General features: G+C 45.9%; 1 protein-coding gene across 7 annotated transcripts in view; it reads left to right on the top strand.

Annotated features, from left to right (window-relative positions):
- The window catches only part of RBM33 (RNA binding motif protein 33), a 129,900-nt gene that overhangs the window by 39,367 nt on the left and 69,573 nt on the right, over positions 1–20,960 (top strand). For all 7 annotated transcript variants that reach the window (XM_046021403.1, XM_046021402.1, XM_046021401.1 and 4 more), the window contains exons 6-7: positions 14,817–14,988; positions 20,650–20,858. In XM_046021403.1, coding sequence (XP_045877359.1) covers positions 14,817–14,988; positions 20,650–20,858 — 381 coding nt within the window. The remainder of the gene's footprint in view (positions 1–14,816; positions 14,989–20,649; positions 20,859–20,960) is intronic.

The raw sequence follows: 20,960 nt of genomic DNA, 5'->3' as shown, positions 1-20,960 counted from the left end.
TACGTCAGGACTGTCCCTCTCTTGTGTTCCATGTCGAACAAGAGGTCGCATTTAGGCTCCCGCTTGTACAAAGTCCAACTTAGTTCTCCGACGCCTGTGGTCTCGGAGTTGCGATCCGAAAGAAAACTGCTGGTGTGGCAGTTCGGTACCCCTACGGTACTTTCCCACATCAAAATGAGAATTTTTTTCAGAATTAAAAAAAAGTCTTCATCAGTTTTTGCTTAGAATTTCTGAAAGCATCCTCATGTTTTCACAGGGAGCTGTATGGAAAGGGGAGGCGAGTGTCCCGCGAACCGTGTCCCTGCACCTCGGTACCTGGAGCTTACAGCCGCGGCCGCTGGTCCCTGTCGCTGTCGGGTGGCGGCTTCGTAGCCGTTAGCCGGGGATGGAGCGTGCCGCTGCCCTGTCTTCGGACGCAGGGGAGAGCCGGCCTCCAGCCACCACAGGGCTCCAGCTGGGGAGTGGGGCGGGCTCCAGGCCTTAAAGGCAGGCTGTGCCCGCGGCACCGTGAGGGGCTTCCTCACGGGGACCCCAGCAGGCGGGCCGGCGGGCGGCGTGCCCGTGTGTCCCAGTGGCATTTTAGTGTATCAGATGGTTTATTCGCTGTGTGTCACGTCCTGGTTCGAATTGGTTAGCTTGTCCTCTCGACAAGGGCGCACTCTTGAAACCGAGTGGGTGGATCTTGCGTGCAACTGGGAATAGAGTCTGAAAGCCGCATGGCCAGGGGCACTTTCACGGATGGAGCAGCCACGGGCGGCGTGCAGAAGTTGGTAGTAGGACTCCGGTGTTCTTCCCTCGGAGACTCAGAAGCCCGACGTTCCTTGCGTTTCGGGAATTTTGCCAGTCCTCTTCCTGAGAGTGAGTTGGGATTTCATTTAAAAACTTGTGCTCTTGTGTTAAGAGACGGTGATCCTTATTATTTGACAAAATATGAGAAAATGGTCGAGGATGTAGACTTTTACACACAATCTTTTCAGGGTTTTCAAAGTTCCTGTAGATTGAGATTTCATAAAACATGGGTCTATCAGAGCAGTTCCAGACTGGAAACTCGTGTGAAGGGCAGCAGATTTTTGTTTCTTGGGGAGGATCCAGTGACATAGAATAGTCTCCATTGTGTCTCAGCTGAAAATTCTGATTGCTGTCACTGGCCTTCCTTGAAGTCTAACCGTTCTGTCCGTGAATTGTGAGCGGTGACAGTTTCTCTTTTTGATGGGACGGTTTCTTCTGAAGAGTGAGATCCCCTTGAATGCAGTTGGTTTCTTTGGGGATTGTAGGTGCGGCTTCCGTGTTCCCGCGGTAGCTTGCCTCAGGTTCTGTACGTGCTCACTCTTGCTTTCTTGTAAGCAGCCGCTGTTCGCTTCGGCGGATGCTGGAACCAGAGGTTCCTGTTCCTTGACCATAGTGTGTGTAGGAACCCTTCCTTCTCTTGGAACCATCTCGAGCCCGCTGTCTGCTTCCTTCTGTATGCCCTTCGAGGGATGTCTGCTGCTGGTGTGCCCCTTACGTGTCGCACAAAGCTGGAACCACCCTCTGATTGAAGGGGTGCGCTGAGGGAGAAGCAAATTCTAAGCGATCTTTAACGAGGCTCCTGTGTTGAATTGAACGGCTTCTACTTCTGTTGCCTTTTGCTGCTGTAAAAATGGTGCACGTTGGGTGTGATTTCGGCTCCCTTCCTGCTGCTGGGCCGCACCGTGCGAGCACAGGCACCTTCTCTTGAAGACTGCTGTCCCTTAGTGCTGGCTGTAAGAGGGGCGCTTGGGGGCTGGAGCCGAGCTCTGGCGCTGGCCTGCCGCACGCCGTCTCATGAACGCGGGCGAGGTCACATCCGCTGCCTGTGCTCCGAGCTTTCTGCTTTGTCGGGTGACTGCCGTTGTCACGTTGCTAAAATAATGAAGCATGAGTCGTGAAGAAGAAAAGTGCTTTCAGGACCCGAAGCTGTATGAGGAGGACTTACTTTCTCTTTAATGGCTGTCAGGATGAAGAACACTTGCAGGCTTGTGGGCGGCGGGGGTTGTGGGGGCAGGAAGACTGTGTTGCTGAAGAGGAATTAGATGAGATCACTGACCCCCAGGTTGCTTCTGAAGCGAAGAGGTACTTGTTCATCATTTAAAAAGAGTCCAAAATTTGGATGTTTTTTTTTTCTTCCAGATTTAAAATGAGCCTTTTTTTTTTTTAAACATTACTGAAAAGTTGATAATGTCTTCTTTGAACTATGTGTGCAGGAAAAGCCTGAGCTTTCTAGAGTCTTTGGGCAGTGAGTTCTGGTGAGCTGTCATTTCCACTTAGCTCTTTGCCCTGGAAGTGTTAGAATATTTTCAGGGTTTTATGGGGGCGTGGGTACAAATCTTTAAAAATGTGACGTATGTGTTAGTGCTTTGAAAGGATTGCTGTAATCATTTTAAATCCTGACATTCGTTAGTTAACAGTCCTTGCAAAAATACTTCCAGGTTCCTGTATTTGGGTGTTATCTTGCTTGGGTGGTTGGTTGAGAAGGTCGGCCCCCTGCTCTCAGGGAACGTGCGGTTTGATACAGGAGAGGGGGACAAGTGGGCAAGTTCCTGTGACGTAGGCCTAGAAGACGTGAAGTCTGCCAGCACGGGTTCCAGGCCCTGCTTCAGGAGCTTGCGGAGGGGCCCTCTGGTTGGAACTGAGTCTCGGAGCGCACGGGGGAAGGGGGTGGGAAAGTGTTGAGGCTTGGCGAAGAGGTGAGCTGTGGGCTGGTCTGAAGGGATGTTTGGATGAACAGAGGTAGTGCGAGGCATGTAGGGCTTAATAGATTCGGGTTTCTGACCTGCGAACTTGTCTGTTGGGCCGAGCACGTAAGCCATGAAACCATTCTGCAGCCGTATGATCTGTTGGTTTAGAAACGGTTTTTCCTTACTCATTTTTGTTTCTCATTACTTTCCTTAATAACTTTTCCTCCCTTTATTCCAAAAGAGCATGAAAAGTGATAGTGGCTTAGGTCGTCTGCTTTAGGTACTTAGGCCGTGCTTTAGAAACTCAGCATTTGGAACGTTTTATTCGCCCTTACTTTGCTCTGACACGGTGCTGTGACCCAGTGTGTGAACGTGTGTGCTGTGAGCACTTCCCAGGACATACCCTTTCTCCTCCCTCACAGGCTAAATTTGACTTTTCTTTTTGTGCTGTCTCTTGCTATTTGAAACAATTTGAAACTTAGAGAAAAGGTAGAAGAATAGGATGGAGAACTCTTTACCCAGATTGTCAGTTGTGGAAGGAAGCAGGACAAGGAGCCAAGCCAAAGCTGAAGACGTTCAATGAGAGATGGTCCCCTCCTCGTGACTGCTCTGTGCCGGTTGTCCTGAGCCTCTGCCCCGAGGAGCCACTGCCTCCAGGTTTGGAGAAACCAGAGCTGTACGCCGATTAGCGCTCTGCCTGTGGAGGGCGCGGAGCACGTCTAGCTCAGACCTGTGAGAGGCTGATTCAGGCAGAAGACATCTAGGAAAGAGCCCTGAAGAAGTCAGGAATGGAGAGAAGGGGAGGGCGCAGTTAGGGAGGTGCAGATACCATTCCCAGTGGTGAGTAGTTGAGATGGAAACCTAGTTCGTGTCCTGCTTACTAGTTTGTGGGATTTTGAGTTTGGAAAATTACTTTCATTGATATTTGTCGTAATTTATTCTTTCAGTATTTTAAGTAGTAGCCTCTTTACCCTTTGAAGATAATATTGTATTTATAGGATATTTTAGAATAGAAAAGTCTAATGATATCTGGAGATAGAGACTTCTTGTGTGAAGCGATCAAAGAAAAGCAGGGTTACCCTTGCTTGGCCGCCTTCTGGAAGTGCTTGCTTTCTGGGTCTGACCGGTAGGTCTAGGTATTTCAGACTGTAGTCATGAAAATATTAAAGCAAAAGTGGGTTATTATTAAAAAAGAATGGTAATCTTGCCTTCCATTTTCAAGTATCTTCTGGAGAGATGTCTTTGGAGGAACATTAATGATTGGACCCAGCCTTAAAGGAAGTGAACTCATAACCTGTGTGTGTCTACCATGACAGAGTATCTCAGACACACGTAGAAAGGATTGCCATTGGGGGGAAAGTTGGATCCCTCCCTTATACCTTACACCAGTTTGGATCTCGGGTTGAGTGAATCTTTTAGTGTAAAAGACAGCCGTGCGTAGACTTGTTCGTCTGCACACACACATACGGAACTGTCAGTGGGTTAGAAGAAATCATTTTAATAATGGCGACCCAGTGGCCTTAGGCTTACCTGCAAAACCCGAAAACCCAGCAAATGTGAGAGCTAATTTTTTTTACACTTACGTCAAAAAATTCCAGAGGGCATTTCCGATCTGGTGTCGGCCTCCTCAGGTAATCATGTATAGGCTTCTTTTTGACGTGCATGGTAAGTTCTAGGGCTGCCTGTCTTACTGTGGTCTACATCCAGACTGTGGGTTGCTGGAGGCCCAGAGGGGACCATGCCACTCTTTGAACCCACATCGCAGAGGCATCTCAAGAGTTAGGCCTTGGTCACATGGCCGTGACCCACAGCAGGGGAAACTGGTGAAGACAGGGTGACGTGACAACGTGTTCAGCCGAAATTGGGAGTGTTATTATGAAGGACGTGATAGAAAATGAGGAAAAACGAGCCCCAGGTTGTCTGGGTTATTACCATTCTACTACTCTTGGTAGTAAAGGAAAAGAGTGGTTTGATCACCTGTAAATACCCCAAAACACCATGAAGAAGTTCAACAAATGACAGATTTGGGAAATATTCGCATGTGAGCCTACGAATTAGTATATTTAGCAAAGTTAATGTATTCAGTATATACAGATAAGCATTCCTATATAAAGAAGGGTAAGTAATATGGGAGAGTAATCCAAAGAGAAGATAAACACATGACCACTAAGCATATAAAATATAGTCAACAAAATAAATTAAGTTTGATAATTTAACCTTTTTTAATACTGGCAGAAATCAAAATTACTGCTCAGATTACAGTCTCATTCTGTTGGGAGACCATTTTAGAAACGTTAACTGCCCAGAGACCGTTTTCTGGGGGTCTCTCATGTTTCTGCCTATTTTGTGAGCAAAGCACAGACTGCCCCTTTGTTCTCAGCCGTCTTTTCAAGCACACAGTCTTAGAAGATGGAATATCTTCCTGTGGGGCCAGGGGCAAGTGTGCTTTCTGTTCCTTGTAACAGACCGGGGGTCCCTAAACTCAGGGTCTCTTCTGTAGCTCAGCCCCTGTGTTCACATGGCACCCTGGGAATCTGCTCAGCGAGCCAGCCCCCAAATGCCACTGTTCTGGGTCAGAGGAATGCCTTGTCCTCAGCTGTGACCAGGCTCTAATGGCTTCTCACAGTCTCCATGAAGCAGTGGCAGTTGCCTCATTTGCTTGCAAGAAGGGGAATATCGTACACCCTTCATTCTTCTTGACGGGGTCAAATCTCAAGTCCTTTCAGCTCAGTAATTCCCCCTTGATGAAGCCATCCAAGAGAGTTCATCTACGCTGTGTTCGAAGACAGCATGCTCCAGTTGTCCGTTTGCAGCCTCGAGTATAGAGTTTTCTAGAGGGCTAAAGGGTGGCCTGACTTCTCGGGACCATGGCTTACCTGAGGATGCGCTCGCTCTCCGTTGGGCATGTAAAGTGAACAGAGGAGGACAATCCAGTTCCTCCCCTAAGTTCCCTGTAACTTTGCACATCTAAGTGTGTGTGTGACTCCACATCTTCATGGGCACAGACAGAAATGCTGATAGTGCTCACCTCTAGATGCTGGGGTTATTCGATACTTTGTACCCCAAATACTTTAGAATATTTTTGCTATGAGCAGAGTAACTTTTTTTTTTTAAAGATTTTATTTATTTATTAGACAGAGATCACAAGCAGGCAGAGAGGCAGGCAGAGAGAGAGGGGGAAGCAGGTTCCCCGCTGAGCAGAGAGCCCGATGCCGAGCTCGATCCCAGGACCCTGAGACCATGACCTGAGCCAAAGGCAGACGCTTCACCCACTGAGCCACCCAGGCGTCCAACAGAATAACCTTTGAAATTCGGACCTAGGAGGGTTAAGATTGTGACCCTGGAATTTGTAAGGCAAAGAACCAGATTGCATTTGTTAACTCCTGTGATTTCTAGTTGCTGAGGTCCCACTTGAAACCTCCTGAGGTTTGTTTTCAGTATGAATCTTTTTATAGAGCAGAAAGTAAACTCTCCTCCAGATTGATTAGTTTCTTTTTTTATGCCATCCGTGAGGCGGTAGAGCATTTGCTTTTTCCTTCTAAGCTGTATGTCCCAAAATTTAATTTTAAGTTTAGTATTTGAAAGTATTTTTAAAAAGTTACTCTTACATTTACTTTCTTCTTCTGTTCTTTTACGGTTGAGGTTTGCCTTATTTTTGTTGCTTAAAATATTTTTAAATATTTTTAATGCATTTGTATTTTGTGTATTTAGTGTATTTGTTTCATGTTTTTAAGTATATTTTAAATATATTTACTTTCCTATCCTCTGTCCTTGCTGGTTGCTTCAGGTTTGCCTCGTGTCTGTCGCCGGTCTTGTCTGGGCCGGAGTCTTCCCCATGTGCTTCGCTCCTAGGACTTTTGCTAGTCCTTGGAGGCAGGTGATGTGCTGGTCATGTCCCCCCCCACGCGCTCGTCTCCTTTCTTGTAGAATCCCTGAGTATCTGTCAGTCTCAAATACCGTTACTGAGCGTTTGTGCGTGGTGCTATCTTGGGTGTTGAAAGGTGGGCGTCCCATGTCACATGCTGTCGTAGTACCTTTCGGTGCTTTGGCTTTGGAGAGCGGCTCTTCCATCTTTTTTAAAGAAGGCAGAATAGAGTCCTGAAGGGGGAGTGATGGGGTTAGCCTGCCACGGTGCCTGGGTTTTGGAATCTGTGCAGCCTTTTCATCCAGTTTCTCCAGCGTCTGCGGGGGTTGGCGAGCCAGCCGTTGGCGCCCAGCAGCGGCGCGGGGACGGGCTCTGGGGTGTGCCGAGAGCCGAGGAAGGGAGCGGGGCGCAGTGGCTGCTTCAGCTCCTTGAAGTCCGTGTTGGCGGCGTCCGAGCCGTGCGGCTGGAGTCCTTTCTGTGGGCAAAGCCTGCCGGAGGCGACTCCTTCCCGTTCGTGGGTGCTCAGAGCCGGGAAGTGCCTGCACTCGCCGCGGGTGACGAGGACGAGATCATAAAGATGCCCGGGCCGCTTGTGCTGCTTGTCATCCCTTGCGGCCAACAGGCCTGCCGCGTGCGCTGCTTTCCTCCTGTGTAGCAGGAGCGACGAGAAGGGCAAAGAAGTCTGCGCTCTGTTTAAAGTGTTTACTCTGCGCACTGTGATGCCACTTGCCGTCGGGTGGGCACATCCCGAAACGTGCAGTTCGGGGTTTCGGTCCGAGCGTTCGGGGCACCACCTTCCCTCTGCTCAGAAGCTGTTCTGTGACCCACGGCGTTCTCCCTTCTGTCCTGTCAGCCTTGACTCCACGGAGGCAGTGTTGTTCTTGTCACCTAAAATAGACTTTCCTACTCTAGAACTTCACAGGAACGGAACCCTCACTGTGGCTCACTCTCGTGTTCCACGTAATGTTCCCGAGACTCATGCAGGTAGTTGTGCATGTCAGTCGTTGTACATGTCAGTCGTTTGCCGAATTTAGGGATATGCCTTATGTGTTCATTTTCCCGATAGGAGATACTTGGGTGGGTTGGTTGGTTTCTTCCTTCCTTCCTTCCTTTCTTTTTGTCTTTATTTATGGGGCGCCCGGGTGGCTCAGATGGCTAAGCCTCTGCCTTCGGCTCAGGTCATGGTCTCAGGGTCCTGGGATCGAGGCCCGCATCGGGCTCTCTGCTCAGTGGGGAGCCTGCTTCTCCCTCTCCCTCTGCCTGCCACTCCCCCTGTTTGTGCTCAAGCTTTCTCTCTCCCCTCCCCTGGCAAATAAGTCAAGTATATATAAAAAAGATCTTTATTTATTTGAGAGAGAGAGAGCAGAAGCAGGGGCAGATTCCCCGCCAAGCAGGGAGCCCGACGTGGGACTCAGTTCCAGGACCCCGAGATCATGACCTGAGTTAAAGGCAGATGCTTCACCCAGGCACCTGGGTTTTCTTTTCTTTTTCTTTTTTTTTTAAAGTCATGAATAATTCAGCTATAAAGATTATCTTACATATCTTTCAGTGGATGTATCTTTTCATTTTCCTTGGTATTAACTATGGATGGAATTACTGAGAGACAGAGTAGAAGTTAATTCTATGAGAATCCACCAACTGGTTTCCCAGACTGATCGTATCATTTTGTGCTCCCGTGGTCTTGCCTGAGAATCTCCACTCGCCATCACTCGCAGTGTTGGTCGCTTCCGTGTAGTCCTTTCACTTGGTGTGTCATTATGCTTCTAGTGTGTGTTCCTTTGATAGCTGACGGTATTGCGCGCCCTTCCTTGTGCTGATTCCACTTCTGGATCTTCCTTGTGTCCATTTAAAAAAAAATGGGTTCTTCTTAATCTTTGTGTATGCTGTGCGTAGTCTGTATATGCCACATAGAGAATATAAATTATCTGTGTGTGCTCTGCACAGAACATACATTATCTAAAGCTCCTGTCTGTGTGTTCTAGGTAGATGTTTTTTTAAAGATCTATTTATTTATTTGAGAGTGAGAATGCACAAGAGGAAAGGGGAGAGAGAATCTGAAGCAGACTCCACGCTGAGCGCAGAGCCCGACGTGGGACTCGATCCCACAATTGCAAGATCATGACCTGATCTGAACTGAGAGTCGGACACTTAATTGACTTGGCCACCCAGGTGCCCTTAGATCGACAGACAGATGTATAGACAGACAGGTGTTTATATGTATAGTGGATATTTTCTCTGAGCCTGTGGCTTCTATTCTAATTTTCTTTTTTTTTTTTTTTTTTAAAGATTTTATTTATTTATTTGACACAGAGAGAGATCACAAGTAGGCAGAGAGGCAGGCAGAGAGAGAGGAGGAAGCAGGCTCCCCGCGGAGCAGAGAGCCCGATGCGGGACTCGATCCCAGGACCCTGAGATCATGACCTGAGCCGAAGGCAGAGGCTTAATCCACTGAGCCACCCAGGCGCCCCCTATTCTAATTTTCTTAAAGGTATCTTTCATGAGCAGAAAATTTTAATTTGATGAAGACATAATTCTGTGACCCAAGAAATCTTTATCTGCCCGGAGCTGCAAAGATACTAGCCTATGTTTTTTCTTCTGGAAGCTTTCTTAGTATTAATAACTCTTTGTCGTTGAGGTCTTTGATCTGTCTCAGCTAATATATTTATGTGTATCTGAGTTTCACTTTTTCCTGTATGTTTATCTGATTGTTGCACCAGTTTTTGTTATAAAACCAACCTTTCCCATTGGATTGTCTTAGTGCTTAAGTTGGGAATTAATTGATCATTTAAGTTGGGGGCTCTCTCTGGGACCTCTCTTGTTCCCTTGCTGATACTACACTGTCTTGATTACTGTGGCATGAAAGCTGGTAGTGTAAATGCACCGGTTTTGTCTTCCTTTTCAAGACTGTTTCGGCTCTTCTAGGTCCTTTGAATTTCCATATAAATTCTGTAACTGATTGGCAGCATCTAAAAGTCTGATTGGGAGTTTGATAGGGAAAGCATTATTATCTTTCCCTCAGACGGGGGGAAAACTGATGGCTTAGTGATCGTGTCACCTGTCAGTACACACACTTAATTCTTCATAGCCTACCTGTGCTCTGATTTCTTTCATCTCTTGGAAAGAACAGAAATACTGAAGGCACTCACTCTTCCTGCTTCCTGATGGTAGGGGAAGTGCGCAGTGTTTTGTCACGTCAGTGACCGGAGCTTGCTGGAAATTGGTGCGTGTTTCATCAAATTGGTTGAGATTTTTTTTTTTTTTAAAGAATGAGAAATGGCTGTTGAATTTTGTCAGTGCTTTTTGTGCATCTTTTGAGATACTCCTGTGGTTTTTGTCTTTTTTTTAAATTAATGTGAATTAAACTGACTTTAAAAAACTGTTAACTCTACTCCAGACTTTATTGCCCTTCAACAAGAATTGTGTATGTGCTCTTACTGTTCTGGGATCCGGTCCTGGGCTCCCCCCTGTTGTGTGTGTCCCCTCTGGCCTGCCTGCGCTTCACGACCACGCCATTCTAGAGCTGCGCTGGCCGCGTAGCCCATAGCATGTGTCCTCCAGTCTGGGCTCGTCTGATACTTTCTCGTGATGACGCTGGGTCATGGGGGGTTGGAAGGAATGCCACAGAGGTTGGCTGCCCCTCTCATCCATCATACCACTGGGTATGGGACCTCCCTGCCTATGTCAGTCTTGATCACATGGTCACGTCCTGTTTGCCAGTTACAGGTAGTAGTTCTAAAAAGTATGGTCTTTGCTGTTCTCTGCTCTGTTCCTTAGAAGCAAGTCCCTCATCATCCGCCCTTCGGGGGGGATGGACTGGAGTTCTACCTCTGGTGGAGGGAGGGCTTGGGGGCTTTGGTGTTGTCTACATATATTTGGAATTTTTCTCTAAGATTTGGTAAATTGATTTTTTTGTATCTTAAATCAACCTTGTGCTTCTGGCTAACTTCACTTAGTTGTGATATATTTTCCTTTTTTATATTTTGCTATTTGAGTCTGTATTTATGTGTCTGTATTTATGAAGGATAATGTAATTATCTGTAATTAGAATTTTTGTGCAATTTGATTGCTCCATCTCTACAACTTGTAAATTTTCACCATTTTTTTTTTTTTTTTTAAAGATTTGTGTATTTTGGAGTGAGGGAGGAGAGTGTGAATGAGCAAGCAGTGGGGAGGGGGCAAAGGCAGGATGAGAGAGAGAATCTCAAGCAGATTGCCTACTGCATGCAGAGCTTAATCTCTGGACCCTGAGATCATGACCTGGGCCGAAATCAAGAGTCACATGCTTAACAGACTGAGCCCCCCCCCGGCGCCCCTAAATTTTCACAATCGGTAGAATTAATACTTGTATTTGATTTGTATTTCTTGGTATAATAAAGAATTATTCTCTATTAAATATTCTGTAAACTTTAAAAACTTTTGGTAAATTTTTAAAAACTGCTCTCTGTGCTCCTTCCCACCCTGTTTCAGAGAACTACCCGTTTTTCTTCCCCTTGGGTTTGGGAAAGAATATTGAATTTTCTTTTAAAAAGCTCAGATCACAGGTTCATTTCAGAATTATCTGGAGAACTTAAAAATATCTGCAGGCCTGGATCTTGCTTTCCCTTAGACTTTCTAATTCTTTTTTTTTAGACTTTATTTCTTTATTTGACACAGAGAGGCAAGCAGAGAGAGAGGGGGAAGTAGACTCCCCACTAAGCAGAGAGCCCGATGTGGGGCTCAATCCTGGCACCCTGAGATCATGACCTGAGTCAAAGGCAGAGGCTTTAACCCACTGAGCCACCCAGGAGCCCTAGACTTTCTAATTCTTTATACTTTTAACCCATGCGCAGTGCTGGGGTTAGGGGCACTCAGTTGAAAATCTACGTGTAACTTTTAACTCCTCCAGAACTTAACTGCTAAGAGCTTACTGATAACAGTCAATTAACACCTATTTTGTATGTTATATGTATTATATACTATATCCTTACAATAAAGTAAGCTAGAGGAAAGAAAATGTTAAGACAGTCATAAAGAAAAAACATTGACAGTACTGTGTTTAACCAAAAACAATTCACATACAAGTGGACCTGTGCATTTCCAACCTGTGTTGTTCAGGGGTCAACTGTATGTGGCAAGATTTTGGTAGAGTTGTCAATTTTTAAGAACTTCCATGATGGTTTTCATGTGTACCCTCTGTTAAGAATTACAATTACATCGTTCAGGTTTTGAAGATAATTAAGTAGTTAAAAATCAAGTCTTTGTGTATTTCTGGCAAAGCCTAATAATGAGATCACAGATACACGTATTTAACTTCTTACACAATAGTATCTTACGATAATTTGATTTTTATGTCACCAATACTGTCCTTCGTTGGAGTTTTACTTATGAGTAGAATACTAGCTGGTACTTGTTAAAAACTGTGGAGAGGGGCGCCTGGGTGGCTCAGTCATTAGGTGTCTGCCTTTGGCTCAGGTCATAATCCCAGGGTCCTGGGATCGAGCCCCACATCGGGCTCCTTGCTCAGCGGGGTGCCTGCTTCTCCCTCTCACTCCCCCTGCTTGTGCCCCCTCTCTTGCTGTCTCTCTCTCTCTCTCTCTGTCAAATAAGTAAGTAAAATACTAAAAAAAAATAAGTGGAGAAAGTCAGCAGTTGGTAGATAGGTTATTTGATTCTGTAAATCATATGGCCGAAAGAGATACCTTTTTTTTTCTTTTCCTTCCTTCCTTCCTTTCTTTCTTTCTTTTTTTTTTTTAGCACCTCTTAGAATAAGAGGTGCTCGAAGGCATTAATCTAGCTCAGTGCAGGTTGTCCAGTGGTGGGCCGTGGTTGAGGCAGGTGAGGCCAGGCTGTGCTTTAGTGTGAGGGTTCTGGGCTTGTGTAGTGCTTCATGTTGTTCAAAGCTTAACTGGCCCCTGAGACTTCAGCCAGAAGCTTGCCTTCCAGGAGTTCCATCGCTCAAAAAACTACCGTATGCTGTCATTTTGCAGTCCTGCCTTCCCTCCATTTTTAGTCAGTGGCAGCCAGTATGATGTGTTTTCCTGGAGGATGGCCTGTGAGTGGACTCGTTGCAGTGTGTGGTGATCAGCTTCCCTCCTCGGGCAGGGCTTTTGTGATTTCGCCCCACGTGTATGTCCATAGTTGATTCCCTGTTGCTGCTCATGAACGTTGAGTGGCTCTCATTGATGTAGCCGTTCACTTACTGTCGATCCAGTTTCGGTGATCCAGAAGAGAGCAGTAAGTATGTTCCTACAGGCTCTTTACGTGAACGTAAATGATTGTTTCTCTTGGGTGAGATGTTTAGGAACGCGATTGCTGGGGCATAGACTGGGCTGGTTTGTTTCTGGCGGGCTGTAGTATTTGTTCCAAAGAAACAGTTTTCAGCTCATCCTTGTCCTCTTTCGATTTCTTAGATGGAGATTTGGATGCAAAATAAACTTTATTGATTTCAGTCCTGTCATGTTTTATGTTAAACTTGCTCGGAAAGTCTTTGCACTGAAATTACTGTTAATGGTTAAATTAGAAATGACCACTGTAGGAAGTAGAATCTTGGGTTTATTGGTAGCCATTTCTTTCTTCCTCTGTGGCCTTGCCACTCAGAACGCGTGCTCTCTGGACCAGCATGCTGGGAGGTCGCTAGAAATGCAGTCTCTCGGGCCCCACCGTGGGCCTGTAGAGTCACAGTCTACGTTGTAACAGGATCCCAGGGATGGGTGTGAGCGCTGGACTGGAGAAGCGCTGCTCTGGAGCCTTATGGAAGCGGGGCGCGTCCTTCGTAAATGAGCTGACCTTTGTTTGACTCGAGAGTGGTACAGCGCAAGCCTAGCTGGGTCCATCGTCTGTGTTACTCATTTTGGTTTCAGATATTCAGTAAGACAGAAATTGTGATCTCAAACGAGCAAATGCCAAGACATGGGGGCTTTAAAACTCCGTGGTAGACTGACTGTTGGGGTCCTGGAAGGTGGTGTCGTCATTACACAGTCATCATTTTATCTTCGGGTGTTTGAACCCCTGAAGATGTTAGAGACGGGAGTATTTGTAGCAGTGAGGGTGTGCATCCGTAGTTGATCTTTTTGCACAGAAAGTGTTGGCGAAAGAATAGAGAACAATTGTATTTTTGGTTTATGTTAAACTTTTTCTTGTGCACTTTCTAATAAAGTAGTTCCTCTTCCTCTTTGTTTCTTTTGAGAGTAAAGGACATTTAAAATTATGAATCACGAGAATAAAGGGGCAAATTCTGTTTTCTTTACATTTACAAAAAGTATTTACATGAACCTGGCCCTTGTAGGTCCCTATTTTGTCTCCCAGGAGGTCACCTAGACTCCTAGTGCAAGGGGAAAAGTGGTCAGTATCAAAGGGAATATCAGGGCTGAACTAAGAATTGTTGATGAAGAAATTACTTTTAGTTGGGACTAGGTTGGGCAGTATTTCTGTAGGAATGCTGATATAATAAAAAGATAAAAGCTGGTTTTAGCATGACAGGAAAAAAACCCTAGTTTCGTTGTTGGAGTATTCTGAGCCAGAGGCAGTGATAAATGAACTCCGGATGTTGAAAGAAGGGATAGGCTAAGAGTGAGTGAGGACAGATTTTTAGAGTCTGAAAAAACCAACCAGCCTAACAGCAGTTTTGGAGTGCGTGCCTAGAGTAAGAATCATGGCAGATGAGGTCAGGAGTTACTGGGAATATTGAGCCTGTGTGACAGGAAGGAGCGTGCTCTCATCGGATGTAAGTCACATGGTGGGACGCATGCTGATGACGCATGGAGCTCCCGTGTTGGCTTAATGTATATGTCGGATTCTGCTGGGATCTGGATCAGGCTTGAGGCCAGCAGGGACTTTTTGAAATTTATGGTTCTTGGGCCCCTGGCCAGCTCCGTTGGTCGAACATACGACTCTTAGTCTCGAAGTTGTGAGTTCAAGCCCGAAGCTGGGCATGGAACCTACTTTAAAAAAATTGGGAAAAAAAAGGAAGGAAGGAAGGAAGAGGTTCATGTTTTCTCTCTCAGAAGTATAAGTAAAAATATATTGTGTATTAATTACAAGCAAGACTTGAACTTTTTCTGACTTTGTTTTTAATGTTTGAAATTATTTGTTCCTGGAATCAGTTTAGTGTTTTACATGGCCTTGTCATGGAATATTTTACAGTATCTTTACATCTTAAATATAAAGAACCTTTACGTGTGTGTGTGTGTGTGTGTATCGATCATGCTTCAGTATTTAATTCAAAAGGATGTGAACTCAGTCTCAATCCCTTTCTGTTTTGTATGTCGGTACTCTAGGGAGGTATGGAAACTTTGGAACTACAGAAGGACATAAAAGAAGAATCAGATGAAGAAGATGATGATGATGAAGAATCTGGACGATTACGTTTCAAAACTGAAAGGAAAGAAGGAACAATTATTAGGCTCTCCGATGTAACTAGAGAGAGAAGGAACATTCCAGAAACTTTGGGTAACTTTTTTTGCCTGTCTCCTGTCCTTCTTCACTCCCGTGTCAGCTTCCTTTGTTGTTCTGTTGTGACGGCTCAGATGGGCAGAAACGGTTCGACTCCCTAGGTTACTATGTGTGCCGTCCAGAGAGTGCATGGGCTGCGTGACGTTAGAGCTGAGTTACAGTGCTGTAAAAGTCATTTTATAAAAATGACTGTCTTCTGGACTAAAAATATTTGAATAAAGTATCTGATGGCTTTTTAAAAATTTTTTTAAGATTTTATTTATTTATTTGATAGAGAGAGCTCACAAGTAGATAGAGAGGCAGGCAGAGAGAGAGAGGAGGGAAGCAGGCTCCCTTCTGAGCAGAGAGCCCGATGTGGGACTCGATCCCAGGACCCTGAGATCATGACCTGAGCCGAAGGCAGCGGCTTAACCCACTGAGCCACCCAGGCGCCCCTGATTGCTTATTTTTGTAATAGCTTTTTCTTTTGGAGTTGATGGCTTGGACCTGCTCTCAGGCATATACCGTGCAGGTCCTGCTGGCTCTGGGAGGGTGGTGTGGGGGTGGCGCAGGGCCATTTGATCCTTCTGGAAGGCTGATTCTGGACCAGACTATTCGTATTTTGTTCCTGTTAGTGTCGTTATAACCATCTTTTTTCTGTTTTCTTTTCCTGGATGTCATTTCCTCTCCATGTTGTATGAGCTATAGTACCTTGCTCATAGCATGATTGACCATCATTCTGTGCAGACGCTGCTCTTCAGGACCTGCAGCAGGCCATTGCTGAGAGCAGAGAGCCCTTCACTGGTCACCCTCCCCTCCCCCTAGGGGTTTGATTTTTCCAGTGTCCAATGCAGAGGAAAGAGCAGTGGGTTCTCCAATTTGAGCAACAGAATCACCTAGAAGGTTTGTTGAAACAGAGATTCCCGGACCCACTGCCGGCTCTCCTGAGTCCGTTGGTTCAGGGCGCTGCACAGGACGGTCACGTTTCTGAGGAGTTGGCAGGCGGTGGTGCCCTCTGCTGCTCTGGGATTCTTCTTTAAGAACGTCTGGGGTGGGGCGCCTGGGTGGCTCAGTGGTTTAAGCCTCTGCCTTCGGCTCAGGTCATGATCTCAGTGTCCTGGGATCGAGCCCCGCATCAGGCTCTCTGCTCAGTGAGGAGCCTGTTTCTCCCTCTCTCTCTGTCAAATAAATAAAAAAAATATTAAAAAAAAAAAAAGAACATCTGGGGTACTGTGCTGTGTTCTCGGGCTAGGGTAGGTCGTAGAGTTTACCCGTTGGGATACTGTACTGTATTCTAGGAGAGGGCGTGGGATGGTGGGAGGATAGGGTTTACCCACTTTCGGGTCTTGGTCAAAATAAAATCGAGGAACTGTCAGTCACTACTTTGATCACTTCTTAACCATTTTTTATAGTCCTTTTCACATGGAAACATGAACATGGGTCTGTAAGTGGCCGATGGGAATTCTGTGTGAGGATGCCAGGCTCCCAGTGTGTCCAGATTAACAGTGAGCCTGTTTTAACATGTTGCCTTTACTAAGTGGGATTTATGGGACGGTTACTGGTGGACTCCTGGCACTCTCTATCTCTTTGCCCTCTGATTTCCCCCTCCTCTAGCTTTTGACCCAGGAATGCTCTGCACTTATCTCACATTATGCTGTGAAGTTGCCAGTTGGCTGAAGCAGGACGGCGTAAGTTGCTAAGAAAGAGGATCTGCCGTCGGCCTGGGGGAAACGGGAGGATGGGAGAAAACAGAAGTGCAGCTTTCAGCAGGAGGGATCGGTCACATTACACACCAGAGCAGATGTCTCAGGCTTGGGCTGGAGTAGGATGAAAAGGGAGAGTGGGCGCCCCAGGCTGAATGGCACAGAGGGTGAATTCTTCGCTTCCCTGCGGTTTTGTAGTGGCTGGGGCATTGTTCTCCCAAGTGGCGCGGCTTGTGTGTCACGCCATCATAACGGGGAGAGCTGCAGGTTCTAAGGGTCTGAAGCCACTCGACAGACACCGAGAAGGGCCTTTTTTGTCTGTAGCTGGTTTCCTGTAGGCCAGCGTGAGGGTCACTTCCCCTGAACCTCGATGGCCTCTCCCACCTCCCGTCCTCAGCCGGGGTCATCTCTGTGCATTGTGCATGCCCCGGGCATTGACAGCCTAGGTGTTCGCCCTGCTTGTGTTCCCCGTCTCTGTTGCCGTCATTCCTCCATCTCAGGACCTTTGCCCATTTTGCTCTCTTCAGGGTCATTTGTACCTCCTGAGAGAAGAGGTTGGAAGGGGTTAGTGGTAGGCAAGCTGGAGCCTTTAAATACAGGGGTCGAGAGTCTGGGGTCCTTAGAGGTAGCTGGGGGCTACAAGCGTAAACAGTTTGAACACTTGCCGTTCTTTTAAACGTTAAGAAATTAGGTTTAAATGCATTTGTGCGGATTTGGCCAGGTAATAGGGCAAGTGGAAATGGTGCTTGAATGTGTCTATCTCTGCTCCATATGCACGAGCCCGGACATAAGCAAGCTTAGCGTTTGAAACACGGGTTTTCTAGTAACTCAGAATTAGGGTTGTTCCCGGTACACAAAGGGTTTTTCTGTCCCATTTACAGATTGGTTTCCTAAAACCGTGCACTCTCTTATTACCCTGACCCCACCCCCACTCTCCCAACAAAAGATTAGTTTTACATAAAAGAAAATTCCGATTGAGAAAGAGAGGCTGCTGCGGTGTCTGGTAAACCACAAATCTGTGTAAGTTTTACCCGTCAGGCTGTCGGTTCGTGTGCACCTGGTGGCAGGTAGCGGGTTCAGGTTCTGTATAGAAATACCTAACATTTATTTGACTGTATGTAGCTGTTTGCCTACTCTTTGTAGGTATCTTGCTACCAGAGTCTACATGTCATCTCATTTAATATGTATTTCTTGACAAGTGATGTCTTTTAACACTTTGAAGACAAAAATGATTTTGTGTTATCATTGATTGATACTGAGAATGTTCCACTCTTTAAAAAGAAGCCTGAAGAGGCGCCTGGGTGGTTCAGTGGGTTAAGTCGCTGCCTTCAGCTCAGGTCATGATCTCAGGGTCCTGGGATCGAGTCCCGCATTGGGCTCTCTGCTCAGCGGAGAGCCTGCTTCCCTTCCTCTCTCTGCCTGCCTCTCTTGTGATTTCTCTCTGTCAAATGAATAAAATCTTAAAAAAAAAAAAAAAAAGAAGCCTGAAATCATGTTCTGGCACCCCCTGTTCCTGACCCTTTGACCCTGCATGTGGGTAGTGAGTTCCTGCACAACCTACAAGGGTGTTGGGTCTCTCTTAGTTGTTCTTGCATTCAGATGGGGACGCCATCGTTCAGTGGGCGGACCACGGAGTCGTGTACAGCTCCAGAACCTGATATACAGTCACTGATGTGTAATTTGAATTCAGGTAGAATTTTGGGCTTTCCTGTAGGTTAAGATCTTAAGTAAGGATCAGCGATCAGCCAGCATTCTGGGAACTAAGCCTTCCAGAAAATGGGACTTTTTCTCAGTCTCCCTGAGGGTGGTACAAAACCACATGCTTATTAGCGGATAGATTTGCTCATTCTGTACGAACGATGCCGTAGGGTCTAAGGGTTTTAATTCTCTGTGGAACCCAGCTGAGAAGGGTTTCTAGAACTGATACATGTATGGGAGTGATGTATTTTGAATGGAAATGTCAAAAACCATCTCTAAAAAGTAGGTGTCAGTGACTGGTTTTTCTTAAGTCTTAGCACAGAAGTTCAGAGCTGCTGCTGCTTTGGCCCTCGGAGGTGGCCCTGAGAGTTTCTTTGAGAGCAGTACACGTGGTATCCGAAAGACTACTTTCAGATTAGGCTTTTTTTATCCATTAGTCTGTGAGTAGGCATCGAGATTTTGCAGTATTCCCAATTTCACTGGCACATGTAAATGTTAAATTGCATTTTATTGCTTTAGCCTAAAGAAAGAACATTCTTACTGTGTCTGCATAATGTTCTCTTGAAATAATATCCTTAGTTAATTTTGTTTAAGGCCAAGGATCTGTGGGAAGAATATTTTCATCTAGTAACAAACCGTTCAAGAAGGCAGGACCTTCAGTTTACATGATGGTCCTTGGAGTACAAGCAAGGGTTTTTTGTTTTTCTTTTTTAAATAAATTGCTTGATATCATTTGTTATTTTTATTTTGCCAGATAAGCTGTGTATTCTATAAATATTTATTCATTATGTATTAGTCCAACTAGTATAAAATTATTTATATGCAAATGTTATTAAACACATTGTAGGAAAGGACAATATAGTATAGAACTTTGTTACATTCAACTATGTCTCTTTACTTTAGAATATGGACATAGTTCAGGAAACACTTAAGAGGAAATTAACATTTCAGTTGAAGTTACAAATGTAATTTCCATCCTGTCATATTTTGGTGACCTTTTGTGACAGCTTGTCTCAATTGGAGGAAAGCATTTTTACTTGCTGATTAAAGATGTCATTTGAAACCATTTTATTACGGGGGATAGTGAAATTAATCTTGACACTTAGAACCACTAGAAAAATAATTGCTGATTCACCGCAAAAAAAATGTGTATATGAACCAATCATGTAGTCAAGATTAGAGTAAAAGTCTGTGCTTGTTAAGAGGAGATTAAATTTTCTTTTGAATGGGGTCTAGATTTATTTGAAGGGGAGGGCAGTACCATAGAAACAATATCAAGAAAATGAAATGTGGCTTAGAGATTTTGGAAGAGTTTGGAGGTGATTATGGAATCCAAGGTAGGAGATGAACTGGTAATGTTTAAAATTTGCCCTTCACTGCGGAAGAAAGTGTAAGAATGCCTCTCGGGATTCAGTGAAACCTTTAGAAGGTTTACATCTGTTAATGTAAGATACCCCAATTCAGGTAATATTTTAAAATAAAGGAACCGTATATGAGTAAGTCAGCTTTTCTCTTTTAGGGATTTATAATTGCCAGCTGAAGTTTTTTAGGGCCAGAGTCTGTGTTTTTCGTGTCCTTAAAGCATTGGTCAGAGAGGTGAGCATCTCGCGGGTGTCCCACAAGCATTTGCATTAATGAATTTTTTCATCTGTGCCTTTGCTTTTCTGATAGAGCTTCCATATCAGACTGCATGGATAGAAGTCTTTTTTCACGGAGTAAAGGTCTTCTTTGATAAATCTGAAATGATAATGAGTTTTCCATTGTATGACGTTAATTGATTCGCAGTGTTTTCACTGACACTTTCGTTTCCTTCAGCATAAGCAGTGATGTGTTTTATTTCTACATTTGGAGTCTGTGCCGCTGCACACCCCTGCTGCGGTACTGGTCTCACGAGCGCAGTGCGCTGGCCGGGGCCTGGCCGAGCCCACTCCTCCCCGGCACCGCCCACCGGCAGTGAGGGAGGGATGGCAGCGGCTTGAGGGCTGTGTGACGTCGGGCTCCAGCCCCTTCCTTTTAGCTTCTCCCTGCACACTTTTGTGGTCTCCAGTGAAGATGCTGTGGCTCCTGTACCTCACTGCAGGTGAGGTCCACGGGCGGGCCACATCTTCATTTAACAGGTGTCACTAACGGGCTATGAGTGTCGCTGCTCGTCTAGTGACCTCCTGTGGGTGAGGCCCACGCTGCCTCGGGTGTCTTGTCATGTGCGCCTTCCCTGTTGCTCCTGTAGATCTAGTTTCGGGTCTTGGAAGAGCTCTGACGTCTCCCCGTCTTTCCACAGAGCTCTCAGCAGAAGCCAAAGCCGCGCTGCTGGAATTCGAAGAGAGAGAGCGGCAGCACAAGCAGGGGCGCTACGGTTCGAGGCGGGGCGGAAGGAGAGGAGGCTCCGTGGTGTGTCGTGGGATGGGAGACCAGAGGAGGGACAGCAGCGAGCGGGCCAGAATAAAAGATCACAGACCGGCCCTGCTTCCGACGCAGCCTCCTGGCATGGTAAGGGTTCATTTCACGGCCACAGTCCGAGACTTTAGAACGATGAAAGTGCGCCTTCACGGGTTTCAGACTTGGGCTGTATCTCCTAGTCTGAAATTAAGG

Source organism: Meles meles, chromosome 10 (genome assembly GCF_922984935.1).
Source record: "Meles meles chromosome 10, mMelMel3.1 paternal haplotype, whole genome shotgun sequence".
Classification (NCBI taxonomy): Eukaryota; Metazoa; Chordata; class Mammalia; order Carnivora; family Mustelidae; genus Meles; species Meles meles.
Note: the sequence above shows the minus strand (reverse complement) of the source record. Positions and strands in the feature narration are given on the sequence as shown.